The sequence below is a fragment of the Corvus moneduloides genome, chromosome 9, assembly GCF_009650955.1.
Source record: "Corvus moneduloides isolate bCorMon1 chromosome 9, bCorMon1.pri, whole genome shotgun sequence".
Classification (NCBI taxonomy): Eukaryota; Metazoa; Chordata; class Aves; order Passeriformes; family Corvidae; genus Corvus; species Corvus moneduloides.
Genome location: NC_045484.1, coordinates 31,359,901 through 31,379,074, shown reverse-complemented (window position 1 = coordinate 31,379,074; position 19,174 = coordinate 31,359,901). Strand labels below are relative to the sequence as shown.

Here is a 19,174-nt window from a genome sequence, read left to right as displayed (position 1 = left end):
GCGTCCTTGCTGGCGGCCAATCGCCGCGCCGCGTCTTGGGCGGCGTTGTCATGGTAACGGTGCGACGCCATGACGAGCCCCGCCGGGCCGCGGCCTTCGCCGTGAGTGAGCGGCCGGATCGGGCCTAAACTTCAAAGTTATTGAAATCAAAAAGGCTTCAAAGCCTTTAAAATGCCTGGGAATAGAGGATAAATTATAATACAGAATCAATTATAATATATCATTAGTTATAATTAATGAATGGAAAAAATTCATTATAAATGGATTGCGTCCCTTAAAATGCTGAGTAATATATAATAATTTAAAATATGTAATAAGTTATATGCTATAATAAAACATAATAATAAATTATATTTAATAAATTACATAAATGTCCAAACCCCTAATTATAAATGGTTTACATCCTTTAAAATAATTGGCAAGATGTAATCAATTATAATATGCAATAAATTATATTCTATACTAAGGCATAATAAATGAATGGTAAAAAGCCTTTATTATAAATGGTTTACATTTTTAAATGAATGGGCAATATATAATGAATTGTAATATATAATAAATTATATTCTATAATAAATTATAAGGCATAAGAAGTTATAACAAATAAATAGTCAAAAGCCCTTATTATAAAGGGTCTAAATCCTTTACAATAATTGGTAATTAATTATTATTAATAATTATATATAATTATTATATATTAATTATATTATAATTAATTATTATATATATAATAAATTATAATAAATGGCTGCAGTCTTTTCTTATAAATGGTTTACATCCCTTAAAATAATTTGTGATATATAAGAAATTATAATGTCTAATACATTATACTTATATTCTATAATAAATCATAATATCTAATAAGTTAAATAAAGGATAAAAAGCCTTTATTATAAAATAATATATAAAATATTTATATTATATTTATATATAAATATAAATATATTTTTATATAAAAATATATATAATATATATAATATATATAATATATAATATATATATTTATATAAAAATATATATTATATATGTAATATATATAATATATATTATATTTATATTATTTTTTTATAAATTTATATATTTATATTATTTTATATAATATTATATAAATATAATTATAAAATAATTGGTAATATATAATAAATTATAATATGTTATAAATTACATTCTGTAATAAGTCACAATAGATAATGAGTTATGATAGATAAATAAATGATGAAAAATGCTTTATTTATTATATTATTACATTTATTATGAAGTGGTTTACTTGCCTTGACATAATTGGCAATGCAATCAATTATAATACATAAGAAACTGTAAGAAACCTTTACTATCAATGGTTAAAATCCTTTAAAATAATTGGTTACATATAATAAATAAATGTATAAGAAGCTGAAAAAATCCTTTAAAATAATTGGTTACATATAATAAATTGTATAAGGAGCTGTAAAAGTTCTTTAAAATAATTGGTTACATATAATAAATAAATGTATAAGGAGCTGAAAAAATTCTTTACAATAATTGGTTACATATAATAAATGATTATGTATAAGGAGCTGAAAAAATCCTTTAAAATAATTGGTTACATATAATAAATGATCATGTATAAGGAGCTGTAAGAATCCTTTAAAACAATTGGTTACATATAATAAATAAATGTATAAGGAGCTGTAAAAATCCTTTAAAATACTTGGTTACAAATAAAAAATAACAATGTATGAGGAGCTGTAAAAATCCTTTATTATAAATGGTTACATATAATAAATTGTATAAGGAGCTGTAAAAATCCTTTAAAACAATTGGTTACATAAATAAATGTATAAGAAGCTGAAAAAATTCTTTACAATAATTGGTTCCATATAATAAATGATCATGTAGAAGGAGCTGTAAAAATCCTTTATTATAGCTGGTTTACATCCTTTACAATAATTGGTAGCACGTAGCGCATTACAATAAATTGGGAGTGGTAATAAATAAACGGTGAAACCCTTTAGCTTCAGTTGGAGACTTTCTAAGTAGAACTTTGTAGAAATATTGCCATTTTTAGGAACACGAGGTGCCCTCCCAGGCACTGGCCCTGCAGCAGCCCCACGCCTGCTCTGCAGAGAGGCTGCGAGTGGGGTTAACAGTGGCATTCTAACCATGGCAGCCCTTTCTATTTGATGGCCCTTTCTCTTCAGCCATCCCATCCCGCTGTGTTTAGTGCAATCCTTCCCGCCAAGGCCCTGCCTGGGTGGGTTTTCCCGGTTTTTGAGGGTCCCTGTGGGTGATTCCAGGGCAGGAGCAGGAGTGGGATGTGCCCCCCTCCTCCGCCGAGGCAGCACCGGCACCAAGGCCCTGAATTCCTGGAGAACTTCCACGGCTTCCGAGGGAAAAGCCGCGCGCAGGGGGGTCCTGGTGGGCAGCCAGGGAGCTGTGCAGGTGAGATGATCCATGAGCACCCTTGGGAAGGGTGGGAAGAGGCCAGAATCCACCTGCAGGAAAACGGCACAACCCTGGCATGGCTGGCTTGGAGCTCAAAGCTCATCCCATTGCCATGGGCAGGGACAGCTCCCACCATCCCAGGGTGCTCCAGGCTGGCCTTGGACACTTCAGGGATCCAGGGGCAGCCAGAGCTTCACAATAATTAACACTTCTAAGCTGGAACTTATTTCAGCAGTAGCACCTCCATGTCTTCACCCAAACCCCCAAAGATTCCCGAAAGATACAACCTGGGAATCATTTAAACACCTCACTGACCTTCCTGCACTAAAGTATTTTAAATGCTGTCAATAAAAAAATGTGTAATTGTTCATCTTATTTATTTGGCTGCACTGTTAATTGGACTGGAATAGTCAGAATCAATAATTCACCCTTGGTGGTCATTATGGAATAAATGAGCTGGAAAAGCCACAGGGAGAAGCAGGACAAGTGGGTCTGGCAATGACAGGAATGGGGCTTTTCCCAAAGAATCCCAGCAAACTCCAGCTGGTCCCTGCAGGAAACCCCTTCCAAGTGCCCTCCCTGTTGCTTGGGTTGGGAACACAGGGAAATTATCCTGATTATTTAAATATTTCTTCAGGTTTTTGATGATGAAGGCAAGAACGTGACACCCCACCCCCTCTTCCAGCCAGACTCAAATACTGCTGTACCCAGGCAAGAAAAGCTTTATTTTAAAGTATTTTATCTGTTTTAGTGATATTTATTAAGTGCAGCCAACCTTTTATGCAAAATTTAAAAATGCATCCATTAAAATAGCAAATTAAAATATTAAAAGTATCAGTTCTACTAACAAAATATTGTTAACATAATAAGAATTCTCTGTTTTAATATGATTTAAGGAAGTTACCTCTGTGTGATTATGTGCATCCATCTGCAAGAATTCTCTTCAACAAAAAACTTGGAGTTAAAACTCCTAAATTGTGTTTCACTACATACTTTGATTTACAAAATCCAGCACAGAGGGAAAAAAACAGTCAGTGGACTTTGGGCTGACAAACTCATTTAAGTATTGCACAGAGGGTAAATAATTATTGGTGTTTTAAATGAAAAGTCCTGAGCCACATCATTATCAAAATGCAAGAAATAATTGTAATTATTTATGATTTATGATTTATAATTACAATTGTAAATATTGATTTCTGGGATGAAGTGATTGCTGGTTTTGCCATGTTTCCCAGACTGGCTCTTCCAAAGGATAAACCCAGGGGCTGGGATATCAACCAGGAGCAAATATACATTTAAAATGACTTAAAAGTACAAAATATCTCTTGAAGATAAACACTTTTTTTAGTTTTTTTGGTGACAATTTCTGCTTGTTTCTTGTCCCTGAAGGACACATGGAAGCAGCACTTGGATATCGAACTTATCGACAACTGAGTTTGGTTTAGATGAAACAGAACCTCAACAAGACCCAACTTTGAGCTTGTCTGGTAAAGAACACACCCAATAATTATAAATTTAAACCGTTCTGGGATTTATGAGACCCTGAGCCAGCCCAGGGCCTTAGAGCCCTTAGAGAATTAATTTGTCTTCTCTTAATTTAGAGCAGAAAAGGTCTTGTTTGTTGCCCTGGTGTTTCAGGTGTAGAAGCAGCCCTGACAGAAGCAGAGCTGGAGCAGAGGGTGGATATTTACCTGTCAGAGACAGACACGCTCTGGATGTTGGATCTGCCAACTGCTGTGCTGTCCACGGAGGCAGAGGAAGCTGGGAGAGTTCTGTAAGTCAGCTGGCACCTGTTTCTCTGTGTGCAAAGCCTCTTGGATGAGACTCCATTTCTTACAGCTCCACGTTCTTGATGAAATTCTTACTCCCTTCCACTGAAAAATGATGGCAGGTTAGGAAAATCCAGGGATGGAGGAGGGTGATAATTAAATTTTCACGAAGACAGTAAGAAATGTCAAACTGCTGCATTGATTCTTGTGTGTAGCTTCTAATTATTTATTAATTAAGAAGAGTTAAACATAGCAGGCAGCTCCCCTGGGTCCTCCCTGAACTACCATAACTTTGGTGGAAATGCTGAAATGAAAAAGGAGAAGTTTCCTTTTTGTCTCTTGATGCTGTGCCTTTCCCTCCCGAGTGATGGGAGCTCTGAACTCTGCATTCCCCCAAAGTTCACAGGCAGCTGGAGTAGGGATTTTTGCTGGTTTTGGGTTCTGTTCTCCACAGACCATTCCTGTTTTAGAGCAGCATCACAAAGATCAGAAAGAGCTGCTGAAATAACATCCAGCAATCCAAAAAGCTGGAAATTTAAGACATGGAAAAGCCTCTCCTGATCAACTCCTGGTTAAAGACACTGAGAATTCCAGGCAAAATTTTCCCAGGGAGTCAGCTCCCAGTGTTTCCTTTGTTTTCCAGGGAGAGGAATAAGATTTATGTGGAGATTTGCAAAGCTAAAATTGACAGTGAGTACTTTGAAGAAAAAATGGTGCAAACCATCTCTGGAGCTGCCAAAACCAAGGAGGTGCAATGTGAGACAATCACCGTGGCAGAGAAAGGTAAACCTGGGCAGGATACTGAGAAAAGGGATTTTTTACTTTCATCTCTAAGCAGGAGATGTTTCCTCGACTTCCACTTCCAGAGCTTTAAGTTCAGACAGGACAGTGTGGTTTGTGGTGGCCGTTTCTGCCCCTCCTAAATCTTGATTTTGGTGCTGGAACACTGAATCCATTGCAATAAAATCGTTATTAATGCTCCCAGAGAGCTGCTGTGCCCTGCCTGCCTCAGTGCTGTCCAGCTAATCCTCACCTCTTCCCTTGAAATAGCAAAGGACACAGTTCCCTTTCTGCCCCCTTGACTTTTCAGGTTTCTGTTTCTGTTGGCCACAATGCAAAGAAGAGAACCTGTGGCAGGAGATTTAAAACCTTGGGGAGCACAGGACACCTTGGCAGGCTCAGTGCAATTTTACAGGATGTACAACCTCAGTGCTCTAAAAACCATTGTAGAGGAATCTCTGAGTTGTGCACGGGGTGAGCTTTGCCTCACTGGGGGCATTTTTGTGTGTAAGAGGCCAAAAAAATTATGGGCAAAGCTGTTCCAAACATTTTGTGTCTGTTAATGTATGTAAAATGAGGGAATAAACACCAAAAGTAGATAATAATCTGTTTTGAAAAGATATTTGCCACTTTTTTGTGTGCCTTGAGCATCAGCAGGGCTCATTCCAACCCCTGAGCACATCAAGGCTAGGTTTGGGTGAGAGCTGGCCCTGCTCAAGGGGAGCCACACCCCAAAAAACCCCTGATGGAGCTGCAGCAATCATACAACAGGAGGAGATTTAGAGAATTTTATCTGCTTTAATGATTTGTATTAAGCATGGGCAACCTTTTTAATAAATTTGTAAAATAGGGCAATTAAAAGATGAAATGAAAATATTAAATCAAAACCATCAGTTCAAATACCAACATGTTTGGAACCAGAGCTGGTTCCAAAGCCCCCCAGCCCAGCAGTTGGGGTGTAGAGCACACAGCAAAGCTTTGCTGGGCTGTAGGACCAAAACAAGAGACCTGTGTGACGGGGAAATTCATTCCCAGGGATGATGGTGACTTCCTGGGACTTTGACAATTCACGGGATGCCTCAGAAACAGAACCTACAGAGACAGAAGAACCCACAGACACAGAAGAGAAAAGCAGCAAATCTCCCACAGCTGAAGAGCACGGTCAGGCTGTGGCTGTCCCTTCTGCCAGAGGTAACATTTTACATTGCTGCTCTGTTTTCATCCTCCTAAACAGGCACATCCCCGTGATTTGTGGGGAAAACTTCCAGTAAAACACGTTTGGCCTGCCTGGAACCTGCAAGAGAGTTTGCTAAAGAACCTTGGACAGGGTTGCACTTCTCTGTACATTGCCATCAGAAATTATCTTAAATGAAGATAAATACTCGGGGGTAAGGTTTGCTGGTACTCAAATAAGTAGAAGCAAAACACCAATTGTGAAAAATTCCAGAAGTATCTGAGCAATGAAAGAAAACAAAATTAAAGCAAGAAAAAATTCATAGTGAAAGTATTTTTTTGAATTCTCTGCTTTTTGCAGGTGGAGGAGAATTCTTATCCCTTGATTTTTCTGTGTGAAGTTTTACCATGTTCAAAGCATTTATATCCCATTTATCTCTTATCAGGCAGCACGGGCCTGTTGGACCCTATGATCCTTATGGATCCATTCCACCCTGGAATATCCCATGATTCTGTGATTCAACTTCTTCCATAATCATTCCAGAAAGTGCTGTTCCTGCCAGGAGCCGCGAGGGGAGAGAATGCCTTTCAGAAGCCATCTTAACATCAGAAAAGCTGAAGCAGGATTTAGTTGTCATGGAGAGGATTCTCATGGAGAATATTTTTCAGCCCAAACTTGCAGTTTATCGGCAGATTCCTGTCCTTATAGGTTTGTTCCTTGCTCAGTGCCCTCTTTCCAGCCATAAATTCCTCACTTTCCACAGAAATGCCTCACTTTTTGCTGGGTAGCTAAACCCACACCTGCAGCAGACCTGGCACGCTCCAGCCCAATCCAGCTGTCTGCTCTGTCCCCAGCCACTTTTAGTCACAGTTTTAGAACTTAGGATGTCTTTCCTCAAATCTTCATTTCTTTTATTTTCCCCTGCAAAATATTTGCTGAAAAGGCAAATTTTTCTTCTGGTGTGAATGTCTGGAGTGGGATAAGTGAAATGTTTCTACTCAGACTCTACCACATCTGTGCATTTTAGAACCTGATGTTACCTCAGACACTGACAGGGAAGAAGGTGAAGAGGAAGAGGATGAGGAGGAAAAGAAGGATGAGAAAAAGCAAGAGGAAACATCCTTTAAATCATCAGCTTTGTCAGATGTAAATCAAAGCCCAGCAGAAGCTGCAGCTCCCAGCCTGGAGCAGCTGTGGTCATACAGGTGTGATTTAACCAGTGGTCACAGCGTGAGCAGCATGGCTTGGAACAAAGTGAACCCTGTGAGTTAAAAAATCCTTCCTGAGCTGGTCCCAAACTGGGACAAGCAATTGGTGGTGGGAATAAACTCCTGACTGAGGTGTGCTTTGCTGGGAGGGATCTCAGAGAGATGCATCCAACCCCTCACTCTTGCTGCCTTAATCTACAGGTTGCACTAGGCTTTCCCTGCACATGGATCACCACGGCTTTAATTGGCTCAGAATTTCATTGATTGCTCCAGTTTGCCCTGAACAGCAATGTTAATAGACTTAGTCTGGTCTAGAATTGAAATTTAACCCCTGCTGCTAAACTTTATTATCACTGAGGGAGTTTATTCCTGATAGTTTAGACATCACATCTTTGTCTCTAACAGTAACCTCCCGAAAAAGCAGCATTCCTCAAAAGAAGATGCACAATAACAGCACAGAAGCCAAAACTTCTTTAATCTGGTCATGTAAAGCTCAGTTTTCCCAACAGAACTCACTTATGGCCAAACAAAAATAATGAATGGAAGAAAGGTAAAAGGCAGCTGAGGATGAGAAACAGGAACCCAGTGAGGGAAAAAAAGAAAATAAAGACCATTTCATACTTTTAGTACACCAGATCTCCAGATATTAAAAAGTTTAGACACATTTAGAGACTTCAGTTTGAGAACACGGGGCAAGCAAACAGCTCCTTTTAAAGTGTGAGTTTCACAAACTACTTGTTGAGTACAGGGAAAGAAAAATTAATGGAGCTGAAGGCTAAAGACTTGCTGCTGGTTTTTACTTCTGCCTGTGGAAAGCAATGAAGGGAATTCACTGGACTGTGGAAAGCTAAAAGCCAGGAGTTTGAGGTGCTCTCTGAAGCTCCTTTTACAGCCAACCTTGAGAGAGAAAACCAGAAGCATTCTTATGTACTCCATTAAATAATGCACATTAGAATATGGTTATAGAACAACGTGTATCCTGTTGCTTTATATCCTGTGTGATTCTCCCTGCATAGGACAGGAGCTTTGTTACTCCAGACTTTGCCTTGAGAGCTGCTGTTAACACAGAGGTGCCTGTGGAAATGTCCTGCTGAGCTTCGAGTTGAACTGAGATATTCCTGTTGCTCTGTGCTTGCAGGATCTCTTAGCAGTTGGTTACAGAGAGTTTGTTTCTCAGGATCAGAAGGGAGGCCTGGCTTGCTGTTGGTCACTGAAGAACCCCATGGTAACGAGCCCCTTTGTTTGCTTTTTCTGCAATGTGCTTTTCTCTGCACAATTTCTGCTTTTTTTCCCTTTTAACTGCAATTATCTACTCTAACTTCTCACAACGCGGTCAAAAAGAGAGGAAAATTTATAGATGTAACATTTACACCTCTGCAGATCCATCTGAAAAGGGATCCTTTTAAAACCGGCCATTAAAAAAATATTTGGAAATCTTAGTTACAAAGTGTCCCAGTAAAAAAACTCTGATTGCCATAAATGACAACACTTCAGTTTGATTTCTTCTACAAACTTCTCTTGGCCAAAACTGTATTAGACTAATTTAAACCAGGCAGAGTCAAATTTCTGATGTATCTTTACCACATCAAATACTCTCATGATTCCCTGCTGTCACCATAGATATTTTTAGGTATTTAGTTTGGAGCAGTAGCCTCACCTACTTTCCAGTGTCATATTTCTGCACAATCTTTTTCCTAATTTTATCAGTTGCACCAAGAAATACAAGGAGCCAGTCAGAATAGAGAATAATTTCGGGTCGCTGTGGCCACCACCACTTGAGTTTTCCAGCAGAAATTTAGTGCCCAGTGTTAAGAAAAGAGAGGTGAATAATAACCCAACTCACAACATGGTTGTATTTCTCTCCTGGGCAGTGGCCAGAGCGCATTTTCCGCTGCGAGCACGGTGTTACTGCTGTGGATTTTTCCCTGGCAAGCCCAAATCTCTTGGCAGTTGGGATGGCCAATGGACACGTGGCCATCTACGACGTCCGGAGCCGGAACGCCGCCGCGCTGCTGGACAGCAGGTCAGGCTGGGAGCTCCCACCTCCTCCCACCTGGGGCACCTCTGAGCGAGCAAACCTGGGAAAGGGGCAACAAAGGAGTCCCATTCCCTCAGTTTTTTAAGGAATTGCAGCAAGTTACCCCACCTATCATTTCTACTCCATGTCCTAACTAGGACAATCCAACCCTGGACAACAAATCCTTACAGGAGACCAGTGGTAGCTTTTGGTGCTTTCTCTCTGATCCCTCTTGCCAAAAATGGAAAGAACATCAGAATAAGTGAGGGGTGAGCAGGAATTAAGAAGAAAATGAGAGAGGGGATGGGAGGGTGATGAGGGAAACACTTGCCTTAAGGGCAGCTCCCAGGTCTCAGGAACTCTCCTGCAAGGTGCAGACTGATTTCATGGTGCAGGTGTTACTGAAAGGTGGCAGCACATAAACCAGTGCCCTGAAACTGATTATCAAACATGTTTAATAAAGGAGACATTTTCCTGGAGAAAACAATCAATGCTCAGACCATTTTTTAAAAGAAAAGCTAAACACTTCTGTCCTAAGACTTAACGGTCATTACAAAGTGGAAGCTTAATTATTTTTGAAATATATTGCCTTGTCTTTGCTCATATATGATTTACCACATGCATTTTTTTTTTTTGTCCCAGTGCATCCCTAAATAAACACACAGGTCCTGTGTGGCAGCTGAGGTGGGTGGAACAGGACAGAGGTGCGACAGGAGGTGACAAGAAAGAGAGACTGATGTGTATCTCGGGAGATGGGCGAATGACCCAGTGGTTCATACAGCAAAGGCTGGATTGCTTTGGTGAGCACCTGAAACTGCTCTCTTTGATTTCAGCTGACATTCTTCACACCAGTTATCCCACAAAACATTTAAGAGCTGCTGGGCACTGCAAAGCAGCACGAGTTCCTCACACCTGTTTGACACAACCTTTGCTCTTTGCACAGATGTGATGACAATCAAGCGAACACAAAGCAGGAAGAAAAAATTACCAGGTGAGAGAGAAAGGAAAAGTGAAGCTCCCATATCTCAACAGGCAGCTGGAATGTGCTTCGACTTCCACCCAGAGGTAGGCTCAGAAAGCCCATCCTGGCTGAAGTATTACCCAGGATAACTGCAGCAGAGGAGGGATGCTCAGCTGGAGCTGCTTTAATGGGAACTAGCCAGGGACTTGGCACTGGCATTTAAAGCATATTAATTTTGAAATAAATTGCTTCCTAGCTACTAAGAGCTACCCCAACTGGGTGAAATGGTAGAACAAGCCCTGTCCTCCCAGCCATGCTACATTTCCTTGAACGGGCCCTGGGGCACATTCCCCTCTGTGTGTTGGCCAAGGCTGGGAGAATTTGTTCAACACCTCCCACGTCCAGGACTCAGCTGTGCTTCTCTTCATCCAGCTGAGTATTTCCTCCACAGAGCACTCAAAGAATACATGTGTTTTCCACATGGATTGCTGAAAATCCAAGATTTTCAGGAGTCAAAAGCTCCAGCATAAACTGTGCATTGACGGAGAACACACCCAGCAAATGTCCAACGTTGTGGGCCCCTTTACTCCCCCCACACAGGAGCTCCTCCTTGGCTCTGCAGAGCACTGGCTCTGAACTCATCCAGCCCTGGCTGATTTCTGCATGAGTGATAAATTCATCCAGCCTAAGCTCCTTTTCCCTTTCTTTCAGGACACTGATATTTTTCTTGCTGGAACAGAAGAGGGCCACATCCACCTGTGCTCCTGCTCAGGCCAGGAGCAGATTCTGGGGACGTACAGGGGCCATAAGGTGAGTGATACACCTGTAAACAAGGACAGCAGGAACTGTTCAATTCAGTTCAAAAATGTAACAGTTTCTTTGCTTATATTTAGTAAATATAATATGTGCAACAACAGAAACCTAAACTTCTTCTCTTATATTAGGAATGAATTCCCACAGCATAAAGTATCACAGTCTTACAGGATTACTTTCTACACTAAAAGGATTTTTTCAAATAACTCACTAAAACTGGTACTATAAACTGGTTTAAATCTTGAGTTCTGGTTTTATTTTAAGACAGCAATCAGAAATCTGATTGGCCTGTACAGTTAAATAATCTTATCTCTGGGTAGCTCTAGAATAGATTCTGTAGCTCTACAGCAACACCAAGTTCTGTTTTGTTTCTCTCCCAGCAGGGTCCCGTGTACAAAGTTGCCTGGAATCCCTCAAGCACGGACATGTTCCTCAGCTGCTCTGCAGACTGGAGTATCCTTTTATGGCACCGGGATTCCCACATCCCTCTTTTAACTTTCACTTCTGTCACAGCTTTTGTTCATGACATCAAGTGGGCTCCAAAATCAGCCCTCATCTTCGCAGCAGTGAATGAAAGGAGGGTGGAGATTTGGGATCTGAGTGTCAGCATGTAAGTAATGACTTTTCTCAAAGAAGATTCTGAAATTTAATTGGCACACATTGTTTCCTCATCAGTGTTTTTATCAAATCATTACAGCTCCGAACTTTGCTTGCTCAAACTACTGCAGTTTGAAACACTCATTGTGTAAAAGGAAATGGTAGCTCCCAGAGATTTGGGGTTAGAAGAGGAGCTGGATGCCTCATGGAGCTGATAAACTGCCCTTTTCCTGCAGAAACCATGGCAGAGCTAGAAGGAAAAATAACAAAACTGAGCTGCTTTTATAAAGATTGGATGGTCTGAAGTTGAGATGACTCAAGTTACCTGTGGGCTTGTCCAGCTGGTCTGGATTTTGTGTTACTGACTGTGTGAAGCCCTGGTGGATCCAAAGCCCTGCCACATAATGCAAATTATTCATATAATGAAAATATTAACCACCACTCTCCAGGTTAGGACAGATTTTAAGCAAGCAGGATATCTTAGTTAACAGCAGCTGGGATTTTTGTTCTGGCAGAGCCCAAACCAAACACTGCCTCACTTCCCGGTTTTTGAGATAATCTAGAAGACAGAAAGTGAGATGTGCAGCTTTTCAACTGGTAAATGCATGGTACCTGTTAATTCTTGGGTTGCAGCTTCAACCCTGTGCTCTCCTGTGCTGCCAGCCCCGAAGGGAATCTCAGCTCCATCCTCTTTGCCAAGAACGCCGAGTGCCTGCTGCTGGGGGACAGCTGTGGGCAGGTGGGAGTGTGGCAGCTGCACAACCTGGCTGCTCCCAGCACCAAGGTACGGCTGTGCTGAGGGCCAGGGCTGCCCGGGGCCGCATTCCTCAGCAAGGCAATTCTGGGAAACACCCAACTAGGGAACACCGGAATAGGTGGGATCACAATTCCAGCACCAGGCTAAAACTGAGGTGGGTCCTCTGCTGCCACACCACTGGAAATTCATTGCCTTTTTAAACAAGATACATGTTTGCATGCTGCCAAATAGGACAGCACAAATGCAACCCAACCTGGCCTGCCAAAAAGTGGTGTTTTCCAGGACAGGTGAGCACAGCATTAACAGAATTCCGAGGAAGAACCGGCTCCTCTTCCTCTTGTTTTCCAGGTTGGTTCCTTGCGTGACATCGTGTCTCCTGCTGGAGCTGTTTAACAGTAGCTGATATCCCTTCTCCTTTGGGAAACAGCAGGAAAGACTTGCTGTAGTATGAACATAAACTGGTTATCCTTTTTTAATCATTAAAATTTCTCTTTGAAGCACACTGCTTAGAAACTTCTTTCAAATGCCCTAAATTTCCTCCTGAAGTCCCCTCATTGCACTATCAGTGCTCATACATGGATGGCCTTCTCTGCAATTCTGATCATGGAAAGGTCTCAGCTGTCTTTCCTCCTGGGGCCTTTATCCCTTTCTGGTTTTCCCCCAAGGTCTTTTCTCCCCGGGTTGGAAGCAGGCAGCATTTGGCTGTCTAGGCTGGCTTTTTCTGGGGGCAGAGCAGAAGAAACAGAAAAAAACCACCCAGCTGGAGAATTTTCAGGAACTTCCTGCCCACAGGAAATAGGGAGCATCTCCAGAGGAGCGATTAAGCACAAGTTGTAGCCCTGCTGCTGAGCACATCACGTATGGAAATGTGTATTTTATAGATGCAGAACATCCAGCCTCTCTCATTATCCTGACAATAAACACCCAACACTCAAACACATCACTGAATTAAGGATCATTTGTGATGCATTAACATCCACTTCCTTCTGTGTGCTGCACATCTGACAGGGGACGTGCAAACTGCTCCCGACATAAAATTCATCTTGGTGTGTTTCAGAGAAAGACACTCGTTAGGGTGAATCATTTGTTAATCATTATTATAAATCTGACCAAAATACACCCTGTATTTTCCATCCATGCCCATGACTGTTTGCTCACTGCTAAAAAACAAGCTGTAACACATCATAACCCACCCTGCACACAGTGAAAGTTAATTAACTGTAACATTATGGTGCTGCAAAACCCTCGTGGTGCTAGGAAGGGCTCAAGATCTCCAAAGTTCCTCGTGTATTTTGTCCTTAAACATGGAATTTCTGACCATGTAACTGAGAAATTTCCTCCTAAACCCATTGTATTGCACGGATTTTTATGGAAACATAAAGACACTGAAGCCAACATTAGGAACCAATAATTCGGACCCAACCTCTGCTCCCAGAGCAGAGTGACCCAGCTCCATGTGCTGCAGGATCATGTCCTATCACTTGGCACACTGGGAATTCTGGCTGGGATACCTATATATGCCACAAACTCCCGCTCCAGAGTGGATTTTCTCAGCAGTGCCTGGTACTGGCAGGGTTTTCCCCACAAGCATCCACAGTCACCAGCAAACAAGGTGGGGGAATGAGGAGGTGCACACATCACGGGAAGGAGTTAGCTCCCTTTTTCTTTGGGATCATCAACACAAAGACCCCAGTCAGGACTGGGCATCAGGCTGTGCAACACACCAGTGTGGGGCACACAGACACCAAACCCATTAAGCACAAATCACGTCATAAACACCCTTTTGTTCTGGCAGCACACACATTAACTGCATCCACCTAAGCCATACCCCATAAACATGCTACACCTCAGGTGTTCCCAGTAAAGCAGCTACGTAGACCTAAGAAGTCTTTATACCTGACTGAGATCCCAAAGCACTTCAAGCATGACCAGAAACAAGCAGTTTATTTGTTTTTAGCAAACATTAAGTCACCCTCAGAGTGAGCCGTTACTCAGCGGAGTGGATGGACCGTCAGTATAAATGGGAAGGTTCCAGCAGAATTCCCCACTCACTCCCTTCTGCCCTGCCCACACCCAGCTGGGAAGCACCACGTTGGCAGCATGAGGGGCACGGTGCTGGCACTGGCTTGCCTCGTTCTCCTGCTCCTGGCACAGGAAGGAAAAGGGGAAGGGAACACGGTGAAGCTCTGTGGGAGAGACTTCATCAGAGCCGTGGTCTTCACGTGCGGCGGCTCGCGCTGGAAGAGGCACCTCACTGAGCACCACGACCTGGGGGGTGAGTACCAATTAAAGCATCCCAGGCTCATCCCTGCCCACTGCACCTGCATCCAAGGGGATCCAAGGGGACTGGGAAGCAGCACATCCCCTGCTCCCCTCAATCTGTGCAGCACGGGCTGTGCTGGGAGGCAGCCAGCGAAGAGCTGCAACTCCTCATGTTCCCTCAGTGTGCAGCTGGTCTGGCTCAGCTTCCTGGGCTATTTCGCTACAGAAAAATCATTTAGACCAAGCTTTTCCAAGCTCACCTGAGCGGCAGGATTCAAGGCTATCACTGAAAATCTCTCTGCCATCACATTTCAAGTGACAGTGACAAGTTTCACTGAAGTCGGTGCAAGTGTCTTACTGTGGTCTTCACTTTCCCCACCAGAAACCAGAAACTGTATTACAACTTTAAAACATTATTACTAAAACATGTTGAACAGTTACTCTGCAATTTAAGTACCTTCACGTTTCTGTGTATATTTATACTTATTAGCACATTTTTTGATACTCAGAAAATTTTGATTTGATAGTCAGAAAATTCAACATGCACTGCTAGAAATTTGTACTCAGACAGATTAAAATAAATAGAGAACAAGAAAGTAACTGAGGCAGATGACAGCAACAGAGGCTTTCTGCACTTCCTACATCTGCATTTTTGGAATATTCTTGTGTAGCAGCAGCTTTAAACAAACACAAAATTGGTAACACGGGCAACCCCCTCCATAAAGTCTGTTGAAGAACCTTGCTTCTAAAAAGTGAGAACTGCTACACCTTTACAGACTCCATAAGGCCCAGCTGTACTGAGCTGTTTCAACTGCTGCTGAATTGTAATTTCTGTAGAAACACCCAGAACTTTGAAACCCTGGGTTGGATGATACCTTATTGCATTTCCTGCATTTCAGGAAACCCACAGGTCCAGCCTCTGACACAGCAAATCACAGCTTTTCCTGGGGAAGCAAATGTATCAGTGTAAGACTCAAGGCAACACGGGACTCTCTTCACTAGAAATCCCTAAACCACTGGGTTTTTCCACGTTGATCACAGATTGTTCCTCACACATCTGCTCTCAGTGAGGAGTCAGTGATGTGGTGCTCCTATCAGAGAGTAACACTCAGCTCCCTGGCTGTAGGTTGGTCTGTCTTTCTAGTAAAGATAAAAAGCATAAATTACTCATCTTTCCATGACTTCTAACTTTTAGCTTCTCGCTTTCCTGCGACAGAGGGTGAAAACCCCCAGCATTTCCCACACGAGGACAAGGGTGACGCCGACTTCTCATCACACCCAGAGCAGAGGCTGGGGATCCACAGCCAAGAACCCCAGGATGTCAAACCTGAGCAAGACTTGCAAAACACCAGCAAAGTTTCTGTGCTAAACAAGCGTGAGGCAGTCAAGCTGCTCACCACATCCTGCTGCAACGTGGGCTGCAGCAGGAGAGAGATCAGCTCCCTGTGCTGAGATGCAACAGCTCGGTGTCACAGCTCCCAGGGATTAAAATAATCATGACGTAAACCTCAGTTGGTTCAGTTGTGGTCTTTAATTGTAGCTTTACCCTTTTTGGGTGTTAAATGTCACAGGGCACACCAGCAAGTGGCTTCAGGTTGTCTGCATTTCACAGTGTTTACAGTGGGTTAGAGTTAAACTTTTAGTCATGAGTACAAGTATTTCTTCCCAACTAACTACTGTTCTGGTTTCAGCCTGGCACCTAAAATGTAGTAAAATAAGCAATTTATGACAGGTTTGTTCTCTGGCTCAGGAAAATCTAACAGCAGGTTTCAGCTGGGAAATACAGGTAGCAAAAAGTCTGGTTTCAGAATCAGAGCAAGGTCAGCCAGACCCTACCTCAGTGGGGAATGGCTGCACCAGGAGAGACTTAGGACCATCAGCCCCAAAACCAGGCAGGCAAAACCCATGGTTTATTTCCTAATCCAGATACTTCCAGTCATGTTTCCTGGAGAACAGGGAAAACATTACTTACAGGGAATATTCTGAAAGTATTTCTCCTACAGGAAGAGTTCTGAAAGCAGCAATCAGGTGCAAAACAACATATCACAGACATCCACTTCCCAGAGAATATTCTGGGAAAGACCCTTATTACATTCACCCAGAGGCTCTCATTTCAAAGCAGGTGAGAGTACCTTGGTCCTTCACAGATGCTTTTAACAACACAGACAGGAAGAGTTAGGCTGAATATTCATTTCTCCTACTGTTAAACTCGACTACCTCCCTATTCAAAATACACACCATAGACATTTGCCACAGCAAACAGCGAGGTGTTCTTGAACACAAATGAGGAAAATGTGTCAGTCCCAGGATCCCAGAGGCACCTGCTCCCGATCTGCAGGCTCTGCTCACCCAGCTGCCCAATGTGTGTCACCACCACGATCTTGTACCTGGGCACCCCCAGCTCTTTGACCCGCGCCTTAACAACCTGCAGAGAAAAACAAGGTTAATCCATACATGTTCAAAGATGGGGATGGACTTACAGCAGGGCAAGGAGGAATGGTATTAAACTGACAAGAGGGCAGGGATGGATGGCATCTTGGGAAGGAATTGTTCCCTGGGAGGGTGGGCAGGCCCTGGCACAGGGTGCCCAGAGCAGCTGGGGCTGCCCCTGGATCCCTGGCAGTGCCCAAGGCCAGGCTGGACACTGGGGCTTGGAGCAGTCTGGGATGGTGGAGGATGCCCCTGCCCATGGCAAGGATGAGGCTGGATGGGCTTTGAGGTCCCTCCCAACCCAAACCAGTCTGTAAATCTATTCATTAACTCGTATATGTCTGTACTGCCCTCTGAGCAACCCTTGGGGCATCTCGACAGCCGCCTCCAGCCTTTATTGTACACCTTAGCGGTATTTTGGGGACACATCTGGGGAGCCCCCAAGGCACCCGTCGAGGTGACACCCCTGGAAGCACACGGGGAAGCACACATCCCCACCTCCGCGATGTCCCTGGCCGCCTCCCGGCACGGCCCCGCCTCGTAGCGCTGCTCCCTCAGGGCGCTCCCCACCACATCCCTCAGGATCTCGTCCACCGCCGCCACCGGGAAGCGCCTGGCAGGCCCTGGGAGGCAAAGCTCGGGTTTATGAGGGAAGAGCCGCCGCGCTGGAGGGTTTTTGGAGGGGCAATCGAGACCCACCCGAGCCGGGCTCGGCGGGGCTTTCCCGGCCCTGCATCGCCCTCAGCCGCGGAGAGGAGGCGGAAGGGCGGCGGCGCCGGGAGCGGGGCCCGCCCGCCGCATTCCCGTTCCCCGCCTCTATCCCGCCGCATTCCCGGCCCCCGGCATTCCCATCCTCACGGCTTCGTGTTCCTGCGGCTCCCACGGTTCCCCATAGTTTCCACCCGTCCCTGTGTGTCCCCGCAGCCCTCACAGGTCCCCGTGGCTACCACGGGTCCCCACAGCTTCCACAGCTCCCTGCGTGTCCCCATGGCTTCCACAAAGTCCTACAGTCCCTGGTGCCCCCACAGCTTCCACAGCTCCCTGCGTGTCCCCATGGCTTCCACAAAGTCCTACAGTCCCTGGTGCCCCCACAGCTTCCACAGCTCCCTGCGTGTCCCCATGGCTTCCACAAAGTCCTACAGTCCCTGGTGCCCCCACAGCTCCCTGTGTGTCCCTACAGGTTCCCAAGGCTCCCGCCTGTCCCCATGTTTTCCACAGGTGCCTGTATTCCTTTACAGTCCCCAGAGGGTCCCATGGTTCCCACATATCCCTACAGGTTCCACAGGTCCCCATGGCTTCCACAGGTGCCTCTGTGTCCCTACAGTTCCCACAGGTCCCCAGAGCTCCCACGTGTCCCCACATACGCCTAAAGATCCCGTATGACCCCATGGACTCCACATGTCCCCACATGTCCCCACAGCTCCTTTATGTTCTCATGGCTCCTGAGGGTTCCTGTGAGCTCTGCAGGTCCCCATGGCCCCACAGGTTCCCACAGCCCCCCCAAATGTCCCTATGGCTCCTATGGGTCCCTATGGTGCCCGTGGGTCCCTAGAGCCCACACAGATTGCCATGATCCCTATGGATCCACACAGACCCCACGTGCCCCTACAGCCCTGACATGTCCCCATGGCCTCCATGGGTCCCTCATGCCCCCCATGCATTCCCTCAAGCTCTATCCATCCCCACAGTCCCTGTGGATCCTCATGTGTCCCCACATGCCAACCTTGACCTGTCCCCATGCTGGGACCCTGTACATAACTCCAGCAACAATGATGGTTTTGGGGCAGGGACTCTTTTTTTGGGGCAAGGGACCCTTTTCTGGGCCAGCCTCACTCCTCTAGGTGCTCCTGCATGTGGAAGCAAAACTCACTCAGAAAAAGAAATGTTATACTTTTTTTGTTTATTTTCAAGGAAAAAAAAAATAATAATCACATTTAAATTGCAACTCAATTGGGTATTTCGTGTGGTTCTTATGTATAGAA

The 19,174-nt window shown here is 44.0% G+C and overlaps 3 protein-coding genes across 6 annotated transcripts; 2 read left to right on the top strand and 1 right to left on the bottom strand.

Annotated features, from left to right (window-relative positions):
* Positions 1-64: 64 nt before the first annotated feature.
* On the top strand, positions 65-13,002 carry WDR78 (WD repeat domain 78). 3 transcript variants are annotated; one of them, XM_032117635.1, is made up of 17 exons: positions 65-101; positions 2,277-2,421; positions 3,062-3,135; positions 3,814-3,911; positions 4,069-4,198; positions 4,837-4,976; positions 6,009-6,164; positions 6,691-6,855; positions 7,175-7,410; positions 8,494-8,580; positions 9,227-9,378; positions 10,015-10,172; positions 10,316-10,437; positions 11,045-11,143; positions 11,527-11,756; positions 12,377-12,527; positions 12,849-13,002. In XM_032117635.1, exons 1-17 carry the CDS (start codon positions 70-72, stop codon positions 12,891-12,893), a joined length of 2,220 nt encoding a protein of 739 aa, XP_031973526.1. In that variant the 5' UTR covers positions 65-69; the 3' UTR covers positions 12,894-13,002. The 3 variants fall into 3 exon arrangements, with proteins under 3 accessions (XP_031973526.1, XP_031973525.1, XP_031973524.1); XM_032117634.1 differs by having other exon boundaries at positions 4,063-4,198; positions 11,530-11,756; XM_032117633.1 differs by having other exon boundaries at positions 4,063-4,198.
* On the bottom strand, positions 2,385-18,001 carry TCTEX1D1 (Tctex1 domain containing 1). Of its 2 annotated transcripts, XR_004241735.1 has the most exons (5): positions 17,892-18,001; positions 17,691-17,815; positions 17,001-17,187; positions 4,116-4,298; positions 2,385-2,474 (listed from the first exon to the last, which is right to left on the bottom strand). XR_004241735.1 is itself a non-coding variant. In XM_032117645.1 (3 exons), exons 1-3 carry the CDS (start codon positions 17,926-17,928, stop codon positions 16,984-16,986), a joined length of 366 nt encoding a protein of 121 aa, XP_031973536.1. In that variant the 5' UTR covers positions 17,929-18,000; the 3' UTR covers positions 16,271-16,983. The 2 variants fall into 2 exon arrangements, 1 of the variants encoding a protein (XP_031973536.1); XM_032117645.1 differs by lacking the exons at positions 2,385-2,474; positions 4,116-4,298 and having other exon boundaries at positions 16,271-17,187; positions 17,892-18,000.
* INSL5 (insulin like 5) lies at positions 13,972-16,235 on the top strand. Its single transcript, XM_032117644.1, has 2 exons — positions 13,972-14,775; positions 15,979-16,235. The coding sequence occupies exons 1-2, from the start codon at positions 14,601-14,603 to the stop codon at positions 16,212-16,214; spliced, it is 411 nt and encodes a 136-aa protein (XP_031973535.1). The 5' UTR covers positions 13,972-14,600; the 3' UTR covers positions 16,215-16,235.
* Positions 18,002-19,174: the final 1,173 nt, after the last annotated feature.

Bases quoted from the DNA above. Each gene is read 5' to 3' on its own strand.
- WDR78 (XM_032117633.1), top strand. From the start codon at position 70: ATGACGAGCCCCGCCGGGCCGCGGCCTTCGCC. The intron at 10,173-10,315 runs GTGAGCACCTGA...CTCTTTGCACAG, and splicing joins GCAAAGGCTGGATTGCTTTG to ATGTGATGACAATCAAGCGA. The intron at 12,528-12,848 runs GTACGGCTGTGC...CTTGTTTTCCAG, and splicing joins TGGCTGCTCCCAGCACCAAG to GTTGGTTCCTTGCGTGACAT.
- TCTEX1D1 (XM_032117645.1), bottom strand. From the start codon at position 17,928: ATGCAGGGCCGGGAAAGCCCCGCCGAGCCCGGCTCGG. The intron at 17,816-17,891 runs GTGGGTCTCGAT...TTTGCCTCCCAG, and splicing joins CCCCGCCGAGCCCGGCTCGG to GGCCTGCCAGGCGCTTCCCG. The intron at 17,188-17,690 runs GTGGGGATGTGT...TTTTCTCTGCAG, and splicing joins CGGCCAGGGACATCGCGGAG to GTTGTTAAGGCGCGGGTCAA.
- INSL5 (XM_032117644.1), top strand. From the start codon at position 14,601: ATGAGGGGCACGGTGCTGGCACTGGCTTGCCTCGTTCTCCTGCTCCTG. The intron at 14,776-15,978 runs GTGAGTACCAAT...TTCCTGCGACAG, and splicing joins TGAGCACCACGACCTGGGGG to AGGGTGAAAACCCCCAGCAT.